Source organism: Podarcis bocagei (assembly GCF_964188305.1).
Source record: "Podarcis bocagei genome assembly, chromosome: 2".
Lineage (NCBI taxonomy): Eukaryota > Metazoa > Chordata > Lepidosauria > Squamata > Lacertidae > Podarcis > Podarcis bocagei.
Genome location: NC_138126.1, coordinates 52803442 through 52824762, shown reverse-complemented (window position 1 = coordinate 52824762; position 21321 = coordinate 52803442). Strand labels below are relative to the sequence as shown.

General features: G+C 40.7%; 1 protein-coding gene and 1 long non-coding RNA gene across 2 annotated transcripts in view; one reads left to right on the top strand and one right to left on the bottom strand.

Annotated features, from left to right (window-relative positions):
• LOC308577219 overlaps nt 1–10044 on the top strand; it is a 60156-nt gene extending 50112 nt beyond the window's left edge. The window contains exons 3-4 of the long non-coding RNA XR_014003524.1: nt 3354–9057; nt 9092–10044. This is a non-coding gene — a long non-coding RNA (uncharacterized lncRNA). The remainder of the gene's footprint in view (nt 1–3353; nt 9058–9091) is intronic.
• A 7141-nt stretch (nt 10045–17185) lies between these two features.
• The window catches only part of NUP210 (nucleoporin 210), a 90084-nt gene continuing 85948 nt past the window's right edge, over nt 17186–21321 (bottom strand). The window contains exon 40 of the mRNA XM_081177234.1: nt 17186–20362. Within this exon, the coding sequence (XP_081033360.1) occupies nt 20262–20362 (101 nt within the window). The 3' untranslated portion in view covers nt 17186–20261. The remainder of the gene's footprint in view (nt 20363–21321) is intronic.

Sequence of the window (21321 nt, the reverse complement as noted above, 5' to 3'; positions counted from 1 at the left end):
TCAGCAGTTTGGTCACCCTCAAAGGGCCGGTTGTATCTATAGGACTCAATATGCGCTCAATATAAAAACAAGTGGAAGTTTCCTGAATGCATGTAAAGTGGAGGTTTCCTGTGTAGAACGGCCGGCGCCGCTAAAGGGCAGACGTTCTCTGGCTTGTAGGCTGCCGCGCATGCGCTGAAGAGGCGGCTTTCTTGTGTAAAAAAAAAAAAAGCAAGAATAAAAGGTGAAGGCTGGCGGCCGGTGGTGGCTACACGGGCCACATGACGAGGTCTGGCGGGCCGGATTCGGCCCGCGGGCCTTGTGTTTGACACCCGTGCTCTAGACAAACCACAGGTCTTTCATCCAAGTGACCATTCACCTTCAACCTTCCTTTTTGAATCTCTGACTGAACAGGCCTCAATGAAACCTCATAACTCAGTGGGTTCCACTCAGCTCCAGTGGCTTCAGGGCTGTTCTTGAACTGAGGCTTCCTATCCTCACGTGCTGTAATGCCAGTGGTATGCATTGTCGTTGTGCCAGTGCAATGAATTCATGACAGTATGTCACCTTGACATAGGGCCTCTCTGTTCATCTGTAATCTTTAAAACGTTGACCAGCACATTTTCTCTTATTGCTTCTTAAAGATGAATTGTGTGTATCCCTGCATTGCACATTATTTTTATTTACCCCCCTGCACCCCAAAATAATCTCAACCAAAACATTTTCACAAGAAGGAAATTTGAACTTATCAGTTGTGAGAAATTAAGTTAAATAGGTTATAAGAATGTATGTCATATATATATGTCTTTTGCACTCAGGAGGTTCACATAAAAATCACTCCAAATACAATTCAAAGCCCAAAGAAGTAAAAATATAAAAAAGAAACCACAACAAACAGAAAGCTAAAAATCTATAAAAATGCAGAATCAGCAGCAATAAAATTTTATTAGCCAGCTTCTTCAAAAGCCTTTCAAAATAAGGATGCTTTGATTAACTCATAAAAGGCAACGAGGAAACTAGCCTAGTGAGCCTCCTCGTCTTTCACAAAGATGAGATGCCACCCAGGAGAAAGAGTGGCTTCCTAACACAAGAAAACTGAAGTGAGCACAGGCATTCTTCCAAGGCTGTGGGTTGGGCGAGAGCACTTCACAATTGAAAGGATCATAGAAGAACTTCAGCTGTGCCTGAAAACCTATGAGCCAGTGAAGCTCTCAGAATGGAGGTCTCTGCAGCAGCTTTGGTCAGCAATAAAGGGTGATGCTTGCTTTTTTATTCTGTATAGCAATAGTATTTTCACTGATTTTTTTTCCAGTTCATATCAACACTACAAACACAACCATAACAATAACAATAAAAAGGAAACTAAAGTGAAACAGAATGCTGGTTGAGGGAGGGAGGAAGGTGGGAAAGGGAAGAGGAGCTGGGTCAGAACTCTTAGGTTTTTCTCATTTTCTGTTTATGGAGCTGTCACAAAATATATTTGTATGCAGCAAGCACTGAATTTGCTGCAGGTTTGCCCTATAGTTTGGCAGGCATCTAATGTCTGTAATATGCACTATTTACTTATTCATAAGACTGTTTTTAAACCATCTCATTAAAAATATGACTAAATTCATTAAAACACCATAAAATACAAATGGCCAACAAATAAATCCTGTAAATAAGTATTGATATGGGGAAAAAGATGCATAGTATGCAGCTAGTTCATGCAACTGATCCATTTCCACTGTCTTGGGGTAAGGACACAATACTTTAGGGAGGTATCCCATTAATGCTTTTTTGTCCATAAATCTTAGATCTGTTTACAATTGTGTAGCAACAGCACAGTACCACATAATATGTATCAAGGCACCAGCAGTTAGAGGAGGAGAGAATATTTTTCATAATCACAACAGGGACTCATATGTCCTATATAGCAATTTCTCTTGTAAGAGGCATTTTCTTGAACCATGAGCACCGGCTCCCACTGTGGCGGGAGTGTTTGATTCTCCAGCTTCCTGTTCTGTCCTGCACACATCAAATTGTGTTGCATCAGTTTTTGTTCTAGCCATAAGCCAATGGTAAAAAAACAAACCATTGGTTTGGATAGTGTTGGTAAACAAAGCAGGCTACCTAATATGGGCAGCAGTTTGGAAACACTTGGGTTGGAAGGAGCAAATTTAGAATCTAACTCACATTTCTGGTTGTGTTGCAACCACAAGAGTCAGGTAGTCCATATTTCATGATGGTAAGAAGAAAAAAAAACACCAAAGCCACTTCCCTTGAGGATGGAAAGATTCTTAACTAGCTTGAGACTAAATGTTTTCAAAGACAGTCCATGCAGGGTGCATAATGTAGTCTACAAGGAAGGTGAGGGGGGACTAAGATGGTGGTGAGATCCCTAGAGATGCACTTCATGCATTTACTTCATGGCTATATAGCCTCCTCTATCTCTTATACTCAGCATCCCCCCCAACACATTTCTGTTTCCAAAGTGATCACAATCTAAACAATCCAAGTACCTGGCCTAATATTTCCAAGACAGTCCACCCCATAAGTCTCCCTTTCAGTGTTCATCACTTTTATTTGGGTTATCAAACATTCCATTCTCCATTCCCTGATCAAAAACAGAGAGCCATGATTATCAAATATTGTTATGTTTGTTATGTTGTGGTCATATGTAGTTACACCTAGACAGAGACTGTTATGAAGGTTTTCTTTCATTACTGAAAGTGGAGACTTGACCTGCTGTTGAGCAGGCAAGATCAGAAGTCCAGGTTCCAATTACTTACATCAGGTCTGGCCAATACTAGCAGCCAATCACAGGAAGAGAATGGCATTCAGATCCATGATGATTAATGTATATGTCCAGTTGTGTTTGGTTTTTACTACATAACTAGACAGGTAAAAGGTATAGGTAAAGGACCCCTGGACGATTAAGTCCAGTCAAATGTGACTATGGGGATGCAGCGCTCATCTTGCTTTCAGGCCGAGGGAGCCAGCATTTGTTCACAGGCAGCTTCTGGTGCAACAGGACACCTAGACAGCAGTCCTAATGGTTCCTATTCAGAAGCAAATCTCATTGAATTCAATAGGGCTTACTTCTAGTTAACAGGTGTTAGGATTGCAGCCTTACTGTAGTTTAAACAACATCATCATCATCATAATAATTTATTATTTATACCCCGGCCATCTGCCTAGGTTTCCCCAGCCACAAGTGTAGAACAAAAACAATACAACCAGAATTTTGCACTGGAGGTGAATAGCACCCACTGCAACTCAAACACTTGCAAAACACCTTAATCCAGGCATTAAAATCATTGCAGTGATTGGAATGTTTAATTTCATGATAATTTTAGATATAAAGTTAATTATGTTTTTGTTCCTTTTCATAGAGCGAGGAACAGAAAGTAAGCAAATGAGTACCTACAAATATAAAAAAGGCAGGCTTGGTATTTGAAATTGTCTGTGAAGATTGTGAGAAGGTAAACTACAGAGACTGTATGGTTGTGCCATCTTGCCCGACCTTATCATAAGGAAAAAGTGATTCTTGTGCAGTGAAGTTCACTTTGCCTAGATCTTTAGGTCTGATTGCTAATTATACTGCGAACAAACACTCTGCCCAAAACCCATGTCAAAGCTAGGTAAATTATGGGATAAAAATAAAATCCATTTAAAGCAAGATGAGTAGAAAATGTATATTTATAGCTGCAGTACATGAGCCAGACTTGAACTATCAATTCCTCACTTTGTCATTTAAGATTATTATTTTTAACTGTTATTATAAATCAGTATCTTGACATTTGTTTGTTATGTTTTGTCTTCATTTAATATAGCTCCTCAGTGTTCAGTTAGGCAAGAGAACTGTTCTGCTCAAGTTCTAACAGACACAACTGATCCTAGCTGCACAGAATATGCCCACAGAATTAACAAGAAGGTGCTTCCTTTAATTTGAAGGAAATGGGTAGCTACATTTTTATAATGTGACACTCTTCTGTAAGAATGGGTGGTAACTTCCAACTTAAATCAAAGTCTGCAAACCCATGTTGCCCATGTTTCCTTCCATAAATGAATTGTTCAGCAGAAGCAAGATTTAAAAAAACAGTTTAACTTATCAGAACCAATAATGTAACAGTATCTACTGGTGGCAGTGTCTCCTCACTGGGGCATATAACCACCCTGCTTTACAGTCTGTGGTAAGTAACACTTTGGGACCTCATCCTTCAGATATTGTTGGACCCCAACTCCCATAAACCCCAGTCAGTATGGTCAGTGGTTAGGGATGATGGGAGCTGTTAATATAGGAACACCTGGAGAGCAACAGAACCCCCACCTCTGGATTAGTTTGCTGTTAATATTCAGGATGTTTTGCTACTCCAGACAAGACTGAAAATGCCACCTCCATCTGCTCCACAGCCCCGCCCCAAGTCCAGACAGCTGTGCATTCCCTGCTAAACATTGAAAAGCACGCCAAGAGGTAAGAATGATGGGGGTGGGACAGGCAAGGCAGGAGGTAATAGAGTGCTCCAAAATTACTAGGATGAACATAGTCTTTTTACAGGATTACAGCCCATTATTCTACGTGCTTACTTAGTAATATGTTCCCTGGTATTCAATGGTGCTTACTCCCAGGCAAGTGGACATAGGATTGTGCTGTTAATATTAACCTCTGCACTAACCCTTCAATGCGTAATTTTCACAAAATGCAGGAAGTATAATTAGGTTTTAGTTTGCTGCCTATGAAATAAAACTGTATACACAGTGTAGCCAATATGCAAATATCCCTCTAACCCAGAATCCTGCTCCTACAGCCATGAGTAACAGGAGCTAGTTTTCTGACCATTTATATAAAAAGCAGTGACAACAACAAACCCTGCACCCATAAAGTCAACTCTAAACTTCATTCAGAGAAGCAGGCTCTTGAGGGTGGGGTGGGGGGTGGGGAGTCAGCTTACTGCACAAGGTATTTTTCATAAGTGCCAGAGGCTAAGTGAAGATGAATGTTCAATATGCATCCTATAAAGCATAGTCATAAACTCCAGAGCTGAGTAATGATGGTACACACTTGTAGCAGAGAGTAATAATGGGCCTCATTCAATATACAATAATGTGATACTAAATATTTATCTGCCTGTCACAAATTTAAATGAAATTCTTTCCATTGCAAAATATGCTGTGCACATATATCATAAACTACCCTTCAAGAGGGCAGGTGGCGTAAAAGGACTAACTTAAAATTACAATAATTACCTGCAGATCTACTGTTGCCATACAAACCTGATTATCCTGTGTTAGTGAACCTCTAGTTTCACAGACAAAAGTTGGGAGTCAAATGAGAAAGAAGGACACTCTTCACTTACTGCATAGATGGGCCACATTCCTTTCTGGGCAACTTTCTGAGGACTGCATGGCAGTGGTAGATGGGGTCCGGGACAAAAATGGTGTAATTTTTACCTTTGTACAGTATACTAGTTTCTGCAGGTATTCCATCACCCCTCTCTATCTATCTATTAAACTTGAAGGACACATTCCAGCAAGCTCATAGTATGTAGAATGCATGTATGAATGAGAGCAGTGAGGGGTGCAACCTTGGAAGAGTGAGGAGATTTCTGAGGGCCAGATAGACTGATCTGGGGCTCCCCACATAACTGCTTTAAACAACTTAGCCCTGGAGAAATAGAATACATGTGACTAGTTAATAGGGTTACCATATTTCAAACAGTGAAAAGACAGAAAAGTTGAGCTATTTTAAAGCAAAATAAGCACTGCTGACATGGTGTGCCATACATCCAGATTTCCCAAAACATTTGTCCAATTTCTGCCCGGATGCTGTTGATGGCTGTGGTATTCCGGATATGTCTGGGAAATTCTGGGTGTATGCCCCCCCCCCAGTTGTGCAAAGATTAAGTATCCAACTGGGAGTGGAACTAGCAGTGACCACAAACCCTCGCCCAACCCCTCTTCCAGACTGACATCCCAACTGCATCAGAATCCAAAGGCTCTTTTTCTTACCCTTGACCTCTCCTCACTTTCCCAACTGTCAGTTCAAGGTTGGTTTCCTTCTGCTTGGAACAAGTACCCATGAAGGCACTGCCAGGCTACTCCTTTCTACAAGAATGACAAAACTCAGTTCTAATGGGACTAGTTAGTATGCAGCAGTGACTGGAGAACATGGCTACCCTCCCATTCCCTATTACACTACTACACTAAACCTTTGGTGCATTCCAGCTTCCAAATTTAATTCCAGAGTTCAGGCAAGTGAATGGCTGTATTCCTAGTTCTTCAAAACTTCACAGAATGGAACCATATGTCTCTGCTCATCCTCAGTCAGAGCAGGACTGTGTCATCACAGGCAGCATAGTTCTCAGGAGGAAAGGCACATTTCATAAATCTAATCTGGTTTTTGGGGACCAGATATCGTTGATTCTACTTCAGGACATTTCCTGTCCAATTTATAGTTCTGGGCATGAGACAGTGCAGGGAAATGCCGTTAACTATTAAAAGGAAAAGAAACCGCACCCGGCAGTTCCTCAGCTTAATGCACATTTTAGCAACTGCACATTGCCTGAAGAAAGTGGCCTCATCATTTAGTTCAGGCTATAAATCCTTTGCGACAGATCTGAGCCATTTTGCTAACGGGTTGGAATGAAATCCTATACTCTGATTCTGGCATGGTCTGCACATGAAAAGCATAGAAAACCTGAGGGTAACTTTAATTGGGCAAAATAGGGAATCGGGAAATCTACTAATCCTAACGCAAGTTTAAATTGGGAAGAGGTGGAGAAAGATCTCTAGTATGTTAATTTATCTTAGGTAATTCTTCTGTAATCACCTGTGTTGGTGTTGTTTTTGAGGAGTATTCATTATTTCTGATCTAGCCCTGTTCTCGACTCTGTGCCAGCTACCACTCAGTAAATATCTTCAGCTTTATTGCCATGACATTTCCATCCCTTGGAGGAATGAGTTCATTCAACAGCTGATGACACAATTTAACTGTGATTTTAGCAGACTTATTTCAAGATGATCCATGCCAGTGTCTGTTTGGTAATCCTTACTAATGCTAAGCACTGAGCAAATACCCTGAACGCAGAAGGGTTGTTCTTATACACGCTGTGACTTTCATACTTGAGCATCTAAAAAAGAAAAAGAAAAAAAAAGTAGTGTATGGGGATGAGTTTGGAATACATTACCTGGTAGGGGAAGAAACCTATTTATTAAAGCTGTAATACACTACGGTTTGTTTGTGCCAAATGTAATTTCCAGCTGGAGTCCTACCATTCTGGGAGTAGGAAAGGCCCTGTGATACTTGAGGACACCCTACACAAACAACAGGAGTGCGTACACTTTTAAAACTCAGTGTGTATTTCAGACACTTAAGAGGATATGTATTTAGATCAATTTAGGAAGATCAGCATGACTTCTCATTGTTGGAGACAGCTATTAATAAAGGGCATGAAGACAGGAGTGCCTGGCGTGCTCTGGTCCATGGGGTCACGAAGAGTCAGACACAACTAAACGAGAACAAGAACAAGGCCTTAGCTTCAGTCTTCCACTGGACCTGGTAAGTCAGAGCCAAGAATTTATGAATTTGGTTTCAAAGAACACTGTCCACAATGGAAATTTGTCCATGCAGTGAAAAGACCCATGTGGACATAAGGGCATCAAGATTAAATATTTATGCCAGTGTTGTTGAAGAAAAAAGGTTGAAGAATCACTCTAAAATCTAGATGAATCTTAAGTAGGGAAATGCATTCACTGTACCCTCAATGCTTTTCCAGATTAATTTGAATTTAACACATAGCTTGCATATTCTGCAGACCAGATACATAACAATGAAGCATTATCTGAGTAACTAGAAGAGGAATGGAGAACCTCAGTCAGCCCAAGCACTGCATTCCCTTCTGGGCAACCTTCTAAGGCTCACCTGCCAGTGATGGGCAAGGCAAGAGGCAAAAGTGAGCAGAGCAAGAGATGTAAACTTTATCTTTGTACAGTAGGCTAGTTTCTACATACATTTACACACCCCACTCCATCAAGATAGGCAAGTGGCATTAAGGGATCCAGGACATATTCCAACCAGGCAAACAGTTGTGGTGTGAAGCAGGGAAGGGTGTGGGCTGGGGAAAGATCTAAGGCTCAGATAGAGAACCCTCTGGCATTTGGCTCCTGGACCTCAAGTTCCTCAGTCCCAATATAAAAAATCTACATTTAACCCTGGGACCCCACTGTCATGTACTCACTGTAAGCAAATAAACAAATACCATATATAGCAGGTTCCGCCTTCAACAATGTACAATGTTACTGTGCTCGCAATTACAAGAAGCTATGAAATGTTGTAGGTAGGTGTCATGGCTGCCACTTGGGCACAACCACTACATGTGCCTTTCCCTGTTCCATGTTCTCTTTCTTCTGGATTGCTCACTCTCTTCCAAGTATCACAGAAGGGGAAGAATAAAAGACCGATCCAGTAGTATGGAAAAGAAACAAATTCTAATCACACATCATTAAGTTTAAGCCAGTTATGGAAATAAAATGATGCTATAGAAATACAAGTTTAAGTGTGGGAAAGTCAGGCAAGAAGGATAAATCAGTGACAGATCACAGAACATTCACAGGCTGTTTTCTGTGGCAGGCCATGTTAAAAAGGAAGGCAGCCAGTCTAGACACATCAGTATCTTCCTCTTGTGGTTGGACTGTGTTTTGTCTGGAACCAATAGCTTGGAGAGCCTTCAGGGTTCAGACTTCCCAAGGGTTCTTCAGAGTCACTTGTCTTAATAACAGTGTTTGGACATGTGCACTACAGCCAACCACAGCTCAAGAGCAGTTAACATCCAATTCTCTACTGAATTCAATGGAAAGAGCACAAAATTAGAAACCTTCAAAATGTTATTTGCCTATGCATTTTAAGCAATGTGTGTTGTTTTTTACCAACCTCTTTGAGTTGACCCTCACATGGTTCCTATTAAAAAGAAATGCCAGTAAACCCACAAAACTATAATCAGCTGCTAACAACCCAAACACACTTTCTTTTTAACGCTCTCTACAATTGGGGGTGCTTTAGTTTCTCACAGAAAACTGCAACACCTGTAAGGCACTAGAGTGTTTAAGCACAGTAGGTGCAGAAATTTTAAAGCTAGAGACATATTAGGTGGACTAACCAGGAACCATCATCATTAGAAAAAGGTCTTATATCTTCCCTCCCTTTCCTATTCCCCTATAACTCTATTTTGGTACCCAGAAAGAGGAGGGTTCACAGAGCAAAATAAAACACAGTTTATTTAGGGTAAAAACAGAGCTTATAAGAATTTAACTCAGGTGCCACTGCCTACTTTACTTTTTTATTTTTATTTTTAAATATTTTATTAAGGATTTTATTGTTTTACAGAAGTAAGTGTAATGCCTCGTATTTTTTTCCATGTAACATTTTTACAAATCCGTTTCATTTGTTGAGACATTAGGGGGAGAAGAAAAAAAGGGGGGGAAAGGGGGTGGAGGGAGGGAAGATGGATGGGGGTGGGGTCGGGTGGCGATGTTTCAATTATGCTTAATGTATGTAGAGTTTGGTGTCAGCCTTGCTTGTGTTGTTCACTTGTGTTCCTTTGGTGGTGAGAGAGGTTGGGGTTGGCCTAGGGTGTGATTGTTTGTTTGTGATTGGCTGTGGTGATCTTTGTTTTCGTGTGTGAGTGGGGTGGGTGGGTGTTTTGGATCAGGTTAGCCATATTGATTTGTATGCTGTTGGTGGATTATTGTCATTGTCTTGTTGGGCTGTGTATGTGATAAAGGGGAGCCATACCGGGGTGAAGGCGACGCCCAAGAACCTCACCAAAATGCTGGAGAGGGTGCACCTGCACAGGCACATACCTCCACATGTGGTGGGAGTGTCCCAAAATCCAACTATTCTGGACAACAGTCATACAAGAAATATGTAAAATAACCAAGCAAGTATTAGACATCACCCCAGAATTGGCCCTACTAAACATCTTCCAAGACAACAATGCCCATTTACACCACAAAGAACTCATAACCCACCTACTTTCAGCAGCCAGAAACACCATAACCAGACACTGGAGAGACCTGTCAGGAGTAACTTGCCATATTCTTCAGACCCGACAAACTGGAATTCTTTGTTGCTTTGGCTCACTGAAACAAGGCAACTTAAAACCACAGGTTATAAATCTGAATATTCTAATCAGCATTAGCCACAGTTTAGGATTCAGATGACTCATCCTTGGAGCTACTTTTTTTTTTTTTAGCACACAGGTGAGGAACCTTACTCTTGCAGGCCTATTTTGCATTTCCTTGTTTTGTGTGGCCAATTTTGGCCCACCAGGGTGGTTTGGGTGTTTCCTACACACGGAATCATACAGGTAAAGGTGGGGCTTGACTCAGCCAAAAGGGCACCTTTGGCCAAAGCCTCCTTGTGCATCTTCCAAAGCATCTAATAACAAACTGATTGTCGGGAGCCTCTGAAGCGCTGCACAAAGCAGGAACGCAGCAAGGGCAACCTTGCTGGATCTGGGTGTGCAAGAGAGCTCAGGACTTCCGGGGGCGGCGCGAAACTGTAATGGCGGTCCTCTTCGAGCTCTGAAGAGGGGCTCCGCGGAAAAGGGTCGTTCGCTGCGGCATAGCGACGACCCATCAAGATAAACCACGGGTAGAGGGAGCCCGTGGCCGTGGGACTCGGCGGGCACCAGAAGCTGCTCCGAAAACACAGAAGGGACCCCGTAAGGAGACCCGGAGTGAAGGAGGGGTAGCGGTGCTGTGAGTTCATCGCTCTTTCCGCGGAAGCGAAGCCGCGCGGCTGTTACAGATGAGCGCTGATCCTTCTTCCTAAAATCAACGCTAAACTGCAAGCAACATACCCGTGAGTAAAGGGGTTTTAAATTTGGCAGAAGAAATCCGGTAAATTTGGCTGAAAGCGGGAGACGAGAAAAGGGAAGTCCGTCTTCCGACATTGCTGACAAGATCAAAGCAAAGCTTTTAAAAACGGAAGCGTTTGAAACGGGACTGTGGGAAGCTTAAACTTTTTCGTGCTATAAGATCTGCTTATTTTACTGAGCTGAAGGTGGAAATGGACATTGACTAAAAGAAGTAGTAAATGGTGACTTTCCTCCTATCTTTTTTCTCCTTTGGGCTGTCTTCTTTAAAGAGCCAGATTGTCGGGCTGCCAGAGAGAGAGACTGTGTCAAACTGCGGAAACAGTTGCAAAACTTTGCTGAAACGTAACTGTTATATTTGAGCAGAAAAGACTGAATGGGATACTGTCACAAGCACCTTTCATGAAACTTTGTTGATCTATAAAAGGTGCTTTGGGAAACTTTGAGTTTATGAAGGGACTTTTGGACTAATGAATCTACTGTTTTGAAACAATTTGGAACTTTAATGGCGGATTACTTCCTTCTTTGTCTTTGAAACCTGGTGGTACTCCCCCTACAGGGCTTTCGGATTATAAAATCCTGGGAACTGACTTTTGTTTTGAATTCCATCTCACTGGTTGTTTACTTCTGAATTTGCCTTTCCCATGGAACAACAGACAATTTGACCTTGAACATTGACAGATGTGTAATGAGTGGTGCAGGGAGAACAAGAGCATCTAAAGCAAAGGAAACTAAAGAGGCTAAGGAAAAAGAAAAGGAAAGAAGACAATTTGTACAAACAACGTTGACCCAAGGACGCCGTTCGTCGGTTCCAGCTGTACTGGTGACCCATAGAGAACAAGGGGAAACAACTGAGAAGTCCACTGAGGAAGATATGGCAGCAGGTGGGTCAGATACACTATTAAAACAAATATTGGAGCAATTATCAAGTCTGAACCAGAAGGTGGACGACCAGTCTGTGAAGATAGATAAAGCAACTTCCTCGATTCAAAAATTGACTGACCAAGTTTCCCAGCACACGCAAGCCATAGAGAAATTGCAAGGAGCAACAGCGGAAAATCGGGAATTAGCTGGAGAAGCAATCCAGAAAGTGGGAGTTCTACAAAAAGAGGTTGAAGAAATAAAAGGAGAAGTTAGGCCCCTGCACAAACAGGTGGGTGAACAACAAGTCTATCTGTCAATGGTGGAACTGAAAAACCGCGAGAGCAACATCAAATTGAGAGGCATCCCGGAACTCGAGCAAGGAGACTTGATTGGATACTTAACACAGGAATTCTCGAAGTTCTGGGGTTTAAAGGAAGATACAGATTTCAGGATAGTCTCGGCATATAGACTGGGAAGACTGGTAAGGAAAGACAGATCCAGAGACTGTTTGATAATTTTAAGAACAAAGGAAGAGAGAGATAAGATCCTAGGCCTTCATTTCAAAAAAGCAATTGAAATACAAGACAAAAGGGTGGAAATTTACAGAGATATCCCGAGGCAACTGCTGGACCTTAGAGCCACCTATACAGAATTAGCAAAATTGCTGAGACACAACGCAATTCCCTATAGGTGGGAGTTTCCACAGGGATTATCCTTCACCTACAAAGAAAGGAAGGTTAAAATAAGAACACCTGAAGATAACCAAAAGTTCCTTCACGACCACGGAGAAGATCTCCAAAAAGGAGCGGATTGGCTTCCAGGTTTACCAGCACCAATACTGCCCGGAAGTGGGCCAACGCCTACACCCTCGGGATCTGAGAAAAAGGAAGACACCCCATTTTAAGAACATTTTAAATAAAACAGGATGTCTCTGCAGCTACTTAGTTGGAACATAAATGGCGGGAATTCTCCGGAAAAAAGGAGAAGGATATTTCATATCCTAAAAAAAGAACAATTGGATGTAATATGTTTGCAAGAAACACATGTGACTAGGCTCCACAGGAAAGTATTAATCAATAAAAGACTTGGTCAAGAATTTATCTCATCAGACAAAGTTAAAAAAAGAGGTGTTGTAATTTATGCAAAGGAGAACCTGTCGCCAAAATTTTTATTCAAAGATGATCATGGAAGAATTCTCGCAATTGAAATTCAAACACAAGGAGAGAAGATTTTGATATTAGGAATTTATGCGCCAAATGATGGAAAATCAGAATTCTACAAGAAGCTGCATGAGACAATGATGGACTATTTGGACTATGCTAATATCATTGTGATGGGAGATATGAATGGGGTGGTGTCTACAAATATGGACAAATCCCAAAATCAAAACTTGACAACAGACGGCAGACTCCCTAAAACCTTTTTTGAAATGACAGACAATATGGACTTGATTGACATCTGGAGGACAAGGAACCCCTTGGGTAAAGAAGGAACCTTCTATTCTGAGGCCCACTTGTCATGGACACGAATCGACCAAATTTGGATATCTAGAGGGCTGGCTCCGAAAACGAGAAAAGTGGAAATCTGCCCAAAAACCTGCTCCGACCATAATGCCTTAAAAATGGAACTGAGACTTTTTCCAACTGGATCCTTCAGATGGAGAATGAATGACACCTTGTTAAGAGATCAAGAGATTGTGAAGAAGGCCCAAAAAACATTAAAGGACTACTTTGAAATAAATTTGAACACTACGGTGGAGAAAAGAACAATCTGGGACGCAAGTAAAGCTGTAATGAGAGGGTTTCTGATTCAACAGAATTCGATAAAAAGAAAATATTGGAATGGAAAAAAAGAAAAAATTTTAGAGAAAATAAGTGAAGGAGAGAAAAAGCTGAGAATTAAACCAAAGTCAAAAGAGGTGCTAAGAGAGATCAAATTTCATCAAGCACAATATTCGAAACTGATCAATCAAGAGATTGAGTGGAAAATCAAACAAATGAAGCAGAGATCGTTTGAATCAGCAAATAAATGTGGAAAGTTGCTGGCTTGGCAATTGAAAAAAAGACAAAAGTTAAATACGGTTACAAATTTGGAGATTCAAGGAAAAATAGTTCAGAAACCAGAAGAAATAAGAAAGTGTTTCCACAGATATTTCAAAGAGCTCTACGCACAGGGGCCTCAGAAAGAATCGGAAATGGACCAATTTCTGGAAACAAATGGACTACCTAAAATAAGCCAAGATAAAAGATCAATCCTTAACAGCAAAATAACTCAACAGGAAATTGAAGGTGCCATCCAAAACATGCAGCTGGGCAAATCTCCAGGCCCGGACGGACTCACCTCCAAATATTATAAAACTTTGAAGGATTTCTTGATACAACCGTTGTTGGAGGTTTGTAACCAGATCATGGAGGGGAGAAAGGCACCGGAAACGTGGAAAGAAGCATTCATCACATTGATTCCCAAGTCAGAAAGGGAAAAGACTCAGCTTAAGAACTACCGTCCCATCTCACTCCTGAATGTGGATTACAAAATATTTGCAGACATTTTAGCAAGTAGACTTAAAAATGTATTAAATGAAGTAATTCACAAGGACCAAGCAGGCTTTCTCCCTGGTAGACACATGTCGGACAATACCAGGAACATTATTGATATATTGGAGCTGTTGCGAATTAGAAATACAAGGGCTGCTTTAATCTTTATTGATGCGGAGAAAGCATTTGACAACATTTCTTGGATGTTTATGAAGAAGAACTTGAAAGGGATGGGAGTGGGACGGGGGTTTGAAAATGGATTAGAAGCAATTTATGCAGAACAAAAAGCTAAACTGATAGTGAACAATGTGGTATCGGAGGAACTTCGAATTGAAAAAGGGACACGACAGGGGTGCCCTTTATCCCCTCTGCTATTTATTTCTGTTCTGGAGGTATTGCTGAATATGATTAGGGAGGACCAGTTGGTGCAAGGTATAGTGGTCGGAGCGAAACAATACAAATTGAAAGCTTTCGCAGATGACTTAGTCTTGACATTACAGGAGCCAGAATCTAGCACAAAAAGAGTTTTGGAACTTATCCTGGAGTTTGGTCGGGTGGCGGGATTTAAGTTAAACAAACAAAAAACTAAGGTTTTGGTTAAAAATCTGACACCTACAGAGATAGAGGGGTATCAGAAAGAGACAGAGTTAAGTGTGGTTAAAAAAGTGAAATACCTGGGAGTATCCTTGTCCACTAAAAATTTAAATCTTTTTAAAGATAACTATGAAAAATGTTGGTTGGAAATCAAAAAAGACTTGGATATATGGTCAAGATTGAAACTTACCTTGTCAGGCCGAATCGCAGCTATAAAGATGTGTGTTTTGCCAAAAATGTTATTCTTATTTCAAACCCTTCAGGTCGTGGACAGAATGGAATGCTTTGGAAAATGGCAGAAGGATATCTCTAAGTTTGTCTGGCAGGGCAAAAAGCCCCGAATAAAATTTAAAATACTAACCGACTCAAAAGACAGAGGGGGATTTGCCCTGCCGGACTTAAGGTTGTACTACGAAGCTGCAGCCTTCTGCTGGTTGAAGGATTGGTTTCTGTTGGAAAACACCGATGTCCTAGATCTGGAAGGGTTTGACAATGTGTATGGTTGGCATGCATATTTGTGGTATGACAAGGCGAAGATTCACAAACTGTTTAAAAACCATATTGTCAGAAAATCAATTTTTGCCGTCTGGATGAAGTATAAGGATCTATTAGAAAGTAAGACCCCGAGGTGGTTATCACCTGTGGAAGCTAAGATTTCTAAAAAAAGGCCCAATATGGAGGCCTATTGGCCAAAATATTGGGAATTGATTGAAAGAGTTGGAGATAATTGGAAGCTCCAAAGCCAGGATAAACTAAAAGGTAAGGTGCGAGATTGGTTACATTATGCTCAAATTCAAGAGGTATTCAAAATGGATAAAAAAGTGGGTTTCCAGTTGGAGAAATCGAAACTGGAGACGGAGTTATTAGAACCAAGGACTAAGGTATTTTCAAGAATGTATGACTTGCTGCTTAAATGGAACACACAGGATGAGACAGTTAAATCTGCTATGATTAAATGGGCACAGGATGTAGGACACAACATTATGTCTGAGGACTGGGAAAGGTTATGGAACACCGGTATGAAATTCACGGCATGTAGTGCCTTGAAAGAGAACATTATGAAAATGGTATACCGGTGGTACATGACCCCAGTCAAGTTGGCTAAAATATATCATCTTTCTGATAATAAGTGTTGGAAATGCAAGGAGGCAGAAGGGACATTCTTTCACCTCTGGTGGACCTGCCCGAAAGTAAAGGCCTTTTGGGAAATGATACATAATGAGCTGAAAAAGGTATTTAAATATACCTTTTCTAAGAAACCAGAGGCCTTTCTCCTGGGCATGGTGGACCGGAAGGTGCCAAAGAAGGACAGAACCTTGTTTATGTATGCAACCACAGCAGCTAGGATTCTCATCGCTAAGTTCTGGAAAACACCAGATTTACCCACACTGGAGGACTGGCAGACGCAGTTGATGGACTACATGGAGTTGGCAGAAATGACTGGCAGAATCCGAGATCTGAGCGAAGAAACAATGGAGGAGGACTGGAAAAAATTTAAGGACTATTTGCAAAAACATTATAAGTTGTTTGAATGTTAAGATAGCGCACGATTAAGAAATATTATGCTTCTGCATTTTATTTTAAGCAAATGATAAAGTAAGCATTGATGGAAAAAACGAGACATATTTGAAACAAAATATTATGTTTATTAAGAGTCTTAAAATTAAATTACAAATTTTTGAAATTGGTAACATAATATATTTAAAGGTATAATAAGATGAGAAACAAGATAACAAATTGCTGAACTGGCTAGAACAATGAATGCAATGCTGAGAGGATGTGAGGAGGTCCAAAAGTTGAAGGACTGTTGAAGGACGTTAAGGAAAGTTTCTTAATATTTTTTCTTTGTTTATTTTTCTTCATATACATATATATAAAAAATGTTTCTTGTATGTTGCCATGTAAACAAATTTGTTAACCTGTGAAAAGAAACGCAATAAAAAATCTATATAAAAAAAAAAAAAAGGAGTAAGCATGGACCAATGGTACCAAATACTATGGGAAACAGCACTGCCTACTTTACTTGAAAGACATTCCTAGGGCAGCAGGGAGCCTCTGGCTGTCTCCCAATGAACTCAGTATTTGTCTTTGAATTAGAAGGAAATGCTATCCCCAGATGTAAAGGCTATTCATTTGACAGCTAGGTGAGAAAACAAAAACATGGACATTGTGAAAAGACAGTTAACGTCAACGCCCCCCTCCTCTTCTTCCAGGGCCTTTTGTTTATTCTTATTATTTTGTATTGCATTTGTACGTTTTCTCTTCCCTTGTTACCAATTTATACATCCATCTCATCATGATTATATTACAAAAATGTCTAAGGTTGAATGTGTATATTTAATCATTTTCAGGCAATGCTTATGTGTTAAAGCGTATCTTTATTTCTCAAGCAAATAAACTGTAGGAAACCAAACAAAAACTTTGTGTTTTCAATATACAAATACAACTTTGTCACAGTATCTTTGTACGACTTTCAAATTTTCCATGAAATATTCCCTGCATTGACATTTTTTTTAAGCATCACAATAAGGATTGTTCACAGTCACATACATTCACAGTGTTAGAATTAGGCACTAAGATTTATTATTCTAAACTGTCCCCTGTTAAATGTTAATTATTAACACTTAGGGTTGAATAGAAGGTGTTTATGATACAATTCCAACACCAGGCAGTGGGTGATATCCAATGTCACATCAGATAATGTGATGGGACCCCACCGCTCTCCTGCCTCTTGTAGCCCCCCACCCCATGTCACTGATCTATTCCAGAGGGTTCTCCAAATCTTCATGGCAGTTTTGGATCAGTTGGGGATTGTAGGAGGAAGGAAAAGAAAGGGAAAGCCTATTGCCTGAGCAGAAATCTGTTGCACAAGTGGGCTGCCACAGCTGGATGTCACCCACAGTCCAAAGACCAGACCTAGAGAATATTCACTGGTAAACATCACATTCTTTTTTGTTGAACCTCTGCAAAAACTTCACCTTTGTATTTATTGGCAGTCTTGTTTCCTGGCAGATTGGCAACACTGCATTTGCACAGCGACCTACTTCTGGGCCCAGTAAATACTGAACAGCCAGGCATTTGAGAAGCTTTGAGCTAATGAATTGGAATTTAGAAACAATTACTCCAGGTCAATCTTTGAGTTCCTTACTGCTATGGCATCAAAGAACCAAACTGCTGGTTGTTGTAGACACTGAACTTCCCAGCAGCCATTGTATAAAAGAAGGAAGGAAGAAAAGTCCACAAAAAACCATGTGAAGTTTCCAGTTCAAATTTATACTATATGTGGTGGTATGCTGTTACTTCTAAATCCTTGGGGAAAATTTTGTCCTGCTCGAAGTGAACAGTAACTGCACTGACGTCAGTAGAGATAGGGCACCCCATGTTCACGTGGGAAGGTCGCAACCATATAGAAGCACAACAAAAATATTTCCTGTTGCGGAAGTCAGTTTGTGAGGACTGAGCTGCTCTTTTGTGTCCCCTCCCTTATTCACATTTCCATGACACTCGTGCAGCACTTCAAGTATAAGGGTCCTAATCCAGGCCACAGTATCAGGTCAAGAGATGCTCACTGAGACTCACTGGCCACATTGGAGCCTTGGACAATAAACCACAGTAGGCTTTGGGCTTGTATGAGCCCCACTCCCATGCACCCAGGAGGAATGTGGAAGCTTTCATTTCTAGTTTAGATTCACTACAACTTGCCATATTCTTCAGACCCGACAAACTGGAATTCTTTGTTGCTTTGGCTCACTGAAACAAGGCAACTTAAAACCACAGGTTATAAATCTGAATATTCTAATCAGCATTAGCCACAGTTTAGGATTCAGATGACTCATCCTTGGAGCTACTTTTTTTTTTTTAGCACACAGGTGAGGAACCTTACTCTTGCAGGCCTATTTTGCATTTCCTTGTTTTGTGTGGCCAATTTTGGCCCACCAGGGTGGTTTGGGTGTTTCCTACACACGGAATCATACAGGTAAAGGTGGGGCTTGACTCAGCCAAAAGGGCACCTTTGGCCAAAGCCTCCTTGTGCATCTTCCAAAGCATCTAATAACAAACTGATTGTCGGGAGCCTCTGAAGCGCTGCACAAAGCAGGAACGCAGCAAGGGCAACCTTGCTGGATCTGGGTGTGCAAGAGAGCTCCCTGTAGGAAACTCTGTTGTGCACCCCTACCTGCTCAATTTGGCTAATTTTCTAAGTATGCAGCAGGCAGCAAGGTACTGCTAAAAGCAAATTTTTCTCTTAATTTCAGAAGCTGTTTCACTGCAAACAAAGGGGGAAAGTTTGCTTTTAGGAGTGCCTTGCCTTCCAGACATTTGGCACTTCAAAGGATAGAAATGTCATTTCTAACACCAAGAGATTGACAAGTAGGTCACTTACCTGTCCAAATTTGACCCACGAGACCTATTTGGGTAAGGATCTGGCCCATGGAACTAAAGACATTCACCAGTGCTGATTTAGCATGATGCCCAAATGTGGCCAGTTTCTGTTGAGGTATTTAACATTTGCAAAGAACTAAAAAAATACACAATCACCCACTTTATATCAACATTATTTTCTTTAAAAAAAGACTCAGCTTAAAATAAACTTTTCATTAAAATAAAACTGTTCCTGTTTTTTAAAAAAACACGCTGCATAGTCAAATAATAACTATAATAAAAATTTCATTTACAGGTCATGGTAGCAGAGGGTCATGGTACTTGCAGCAACTGGTGAAGTGTATGCTGACTATTTTTAGGTGAGAGGAGACCCTACTACAATTCTTGCACAAAAAAAGCACAGCTGTTTAATAGTTATTACAGCATAACTACTTTCTAAACTGGAAAAATCAAATTATTTATAAGGCTAAAGGGTGTGAGAATGTAATAGTGCAGCACTTTCATTCCTGAGTCTCAAAATAAATTAATAAAATCTGTAACCAAGCTAAAACTTTAGTCTTTTAGAAGCATATATCCCTTTCATGTTTTTGGCTTATGTCCTTGTATCTCTCTTCCTTATTTGCATTAAGCCTCATTATGAAACTATAAAAATACAATTTCCACAGGAAGTAAACAAACATATGCACTGCATTGATACGGACAATTAGGAGGTACAACTAGTATTAACTGAAGTATACAAAGAAAGAAAAGGCAAGCTAGATCAACACAGATACTGGGCATTACCCATAAATTCCTCTCCCAACACCCAGATAGTACTGCTAATAATGATAGATTGTGGAAGAGTAGATTCTACTACCCTTAAATAATATAGGCATGATGAATTAAAAATGTATACAGAAATTTTGTTGCATTCGTCAAAGAAAGAGAGTCGCAATAAACTGAGCAAAAAGCTAAGCTTTGACAAGCTATCATCAGGTAATGAATTAGTTACCAGTAAAAGCACTAGTACTTTAAAATACAAACGAGTCTTTTGAGAGGGAGAAAAAAGCTCTGTCTACTGTGAAGCATAACCAGGACTCCACAGCCTGGTGGGAGAGCCGTGAATGCTGCCTGAAGATGTGGAACTGAAGGAAGGTGCAGATCGAGCAGGAAATCCTACATTTATAAACAAAAGGCAGAATTATTATTCATATAAATGATAAGGATGTTGCTAGATTGTTTGTTTCGTGTTAAAGATCTTCATGGAGTCACAAAAACATGATCCAGGCTAATGCTGTTCTGAAAATATCTCCTGTGTTGTTTTTTTACCATTCTCCATCATTTACTGAGAAAAGCAATTGCATTCAAGCATTATCAAAGGGAAGAAAAATTAGTGCAAAAAAAGCTTGCACTAATGGAATGGTTGCTACAGCACTATGTTGAATGGCTCCCATCATAAAGTAACTCATAGCATGGACAATGAGGAAGCACAGGTAGGCCAGCAGGTTGCAGAGTGCTGGGGAAATGCTTCCCAGAAAGTAAAACACACATGCCAACATCCTGGCCATCTCATGACAATAAATCCTCAATGCTCAAATCTTCACTCACACAAAATTACCAAGAGTCCTGAGTATGAGGGGGTGGGGGTAGATGAGTGGAAACCTTCACAGATGAAGAAAACTTGAGAAACTGGAGGACAGTTCTCAGCACAGAACTAGTTCAGACTCAGTTAAATGAAAAAGTAAATATGTCGGAAGAGAAATACTGCTCCTACAATCCATTAGCAAACACCTTTGAGGAACAGTATCAATCCATGCCATGGAGGTGATAGGTTAGAAGTGTGGAGACTTCATAAGGAGAGGACATTTCAGCCTCCAGCATATTAAAAGAGATGGACATGTTATCTTTCTGCTGGGGCTCACCAGCACAACTGGAGGGGAAGGCTCTAAAGAACTCAGTGGGAGATCCCGTACTCCTCCCCATCCCAGACATGCTATTTGAATAGCTCTGTTATTCAATAGCAAGCAGAAGAGAGCTTCAGCAGCCGGATGAGCTGGTAAAGGTAAAGGTAAAGGGACCCCTGACCATTAGGTCCAGTCGTGGCCGACTCTGGGCTGAGGGAGCCAGCGTACAGC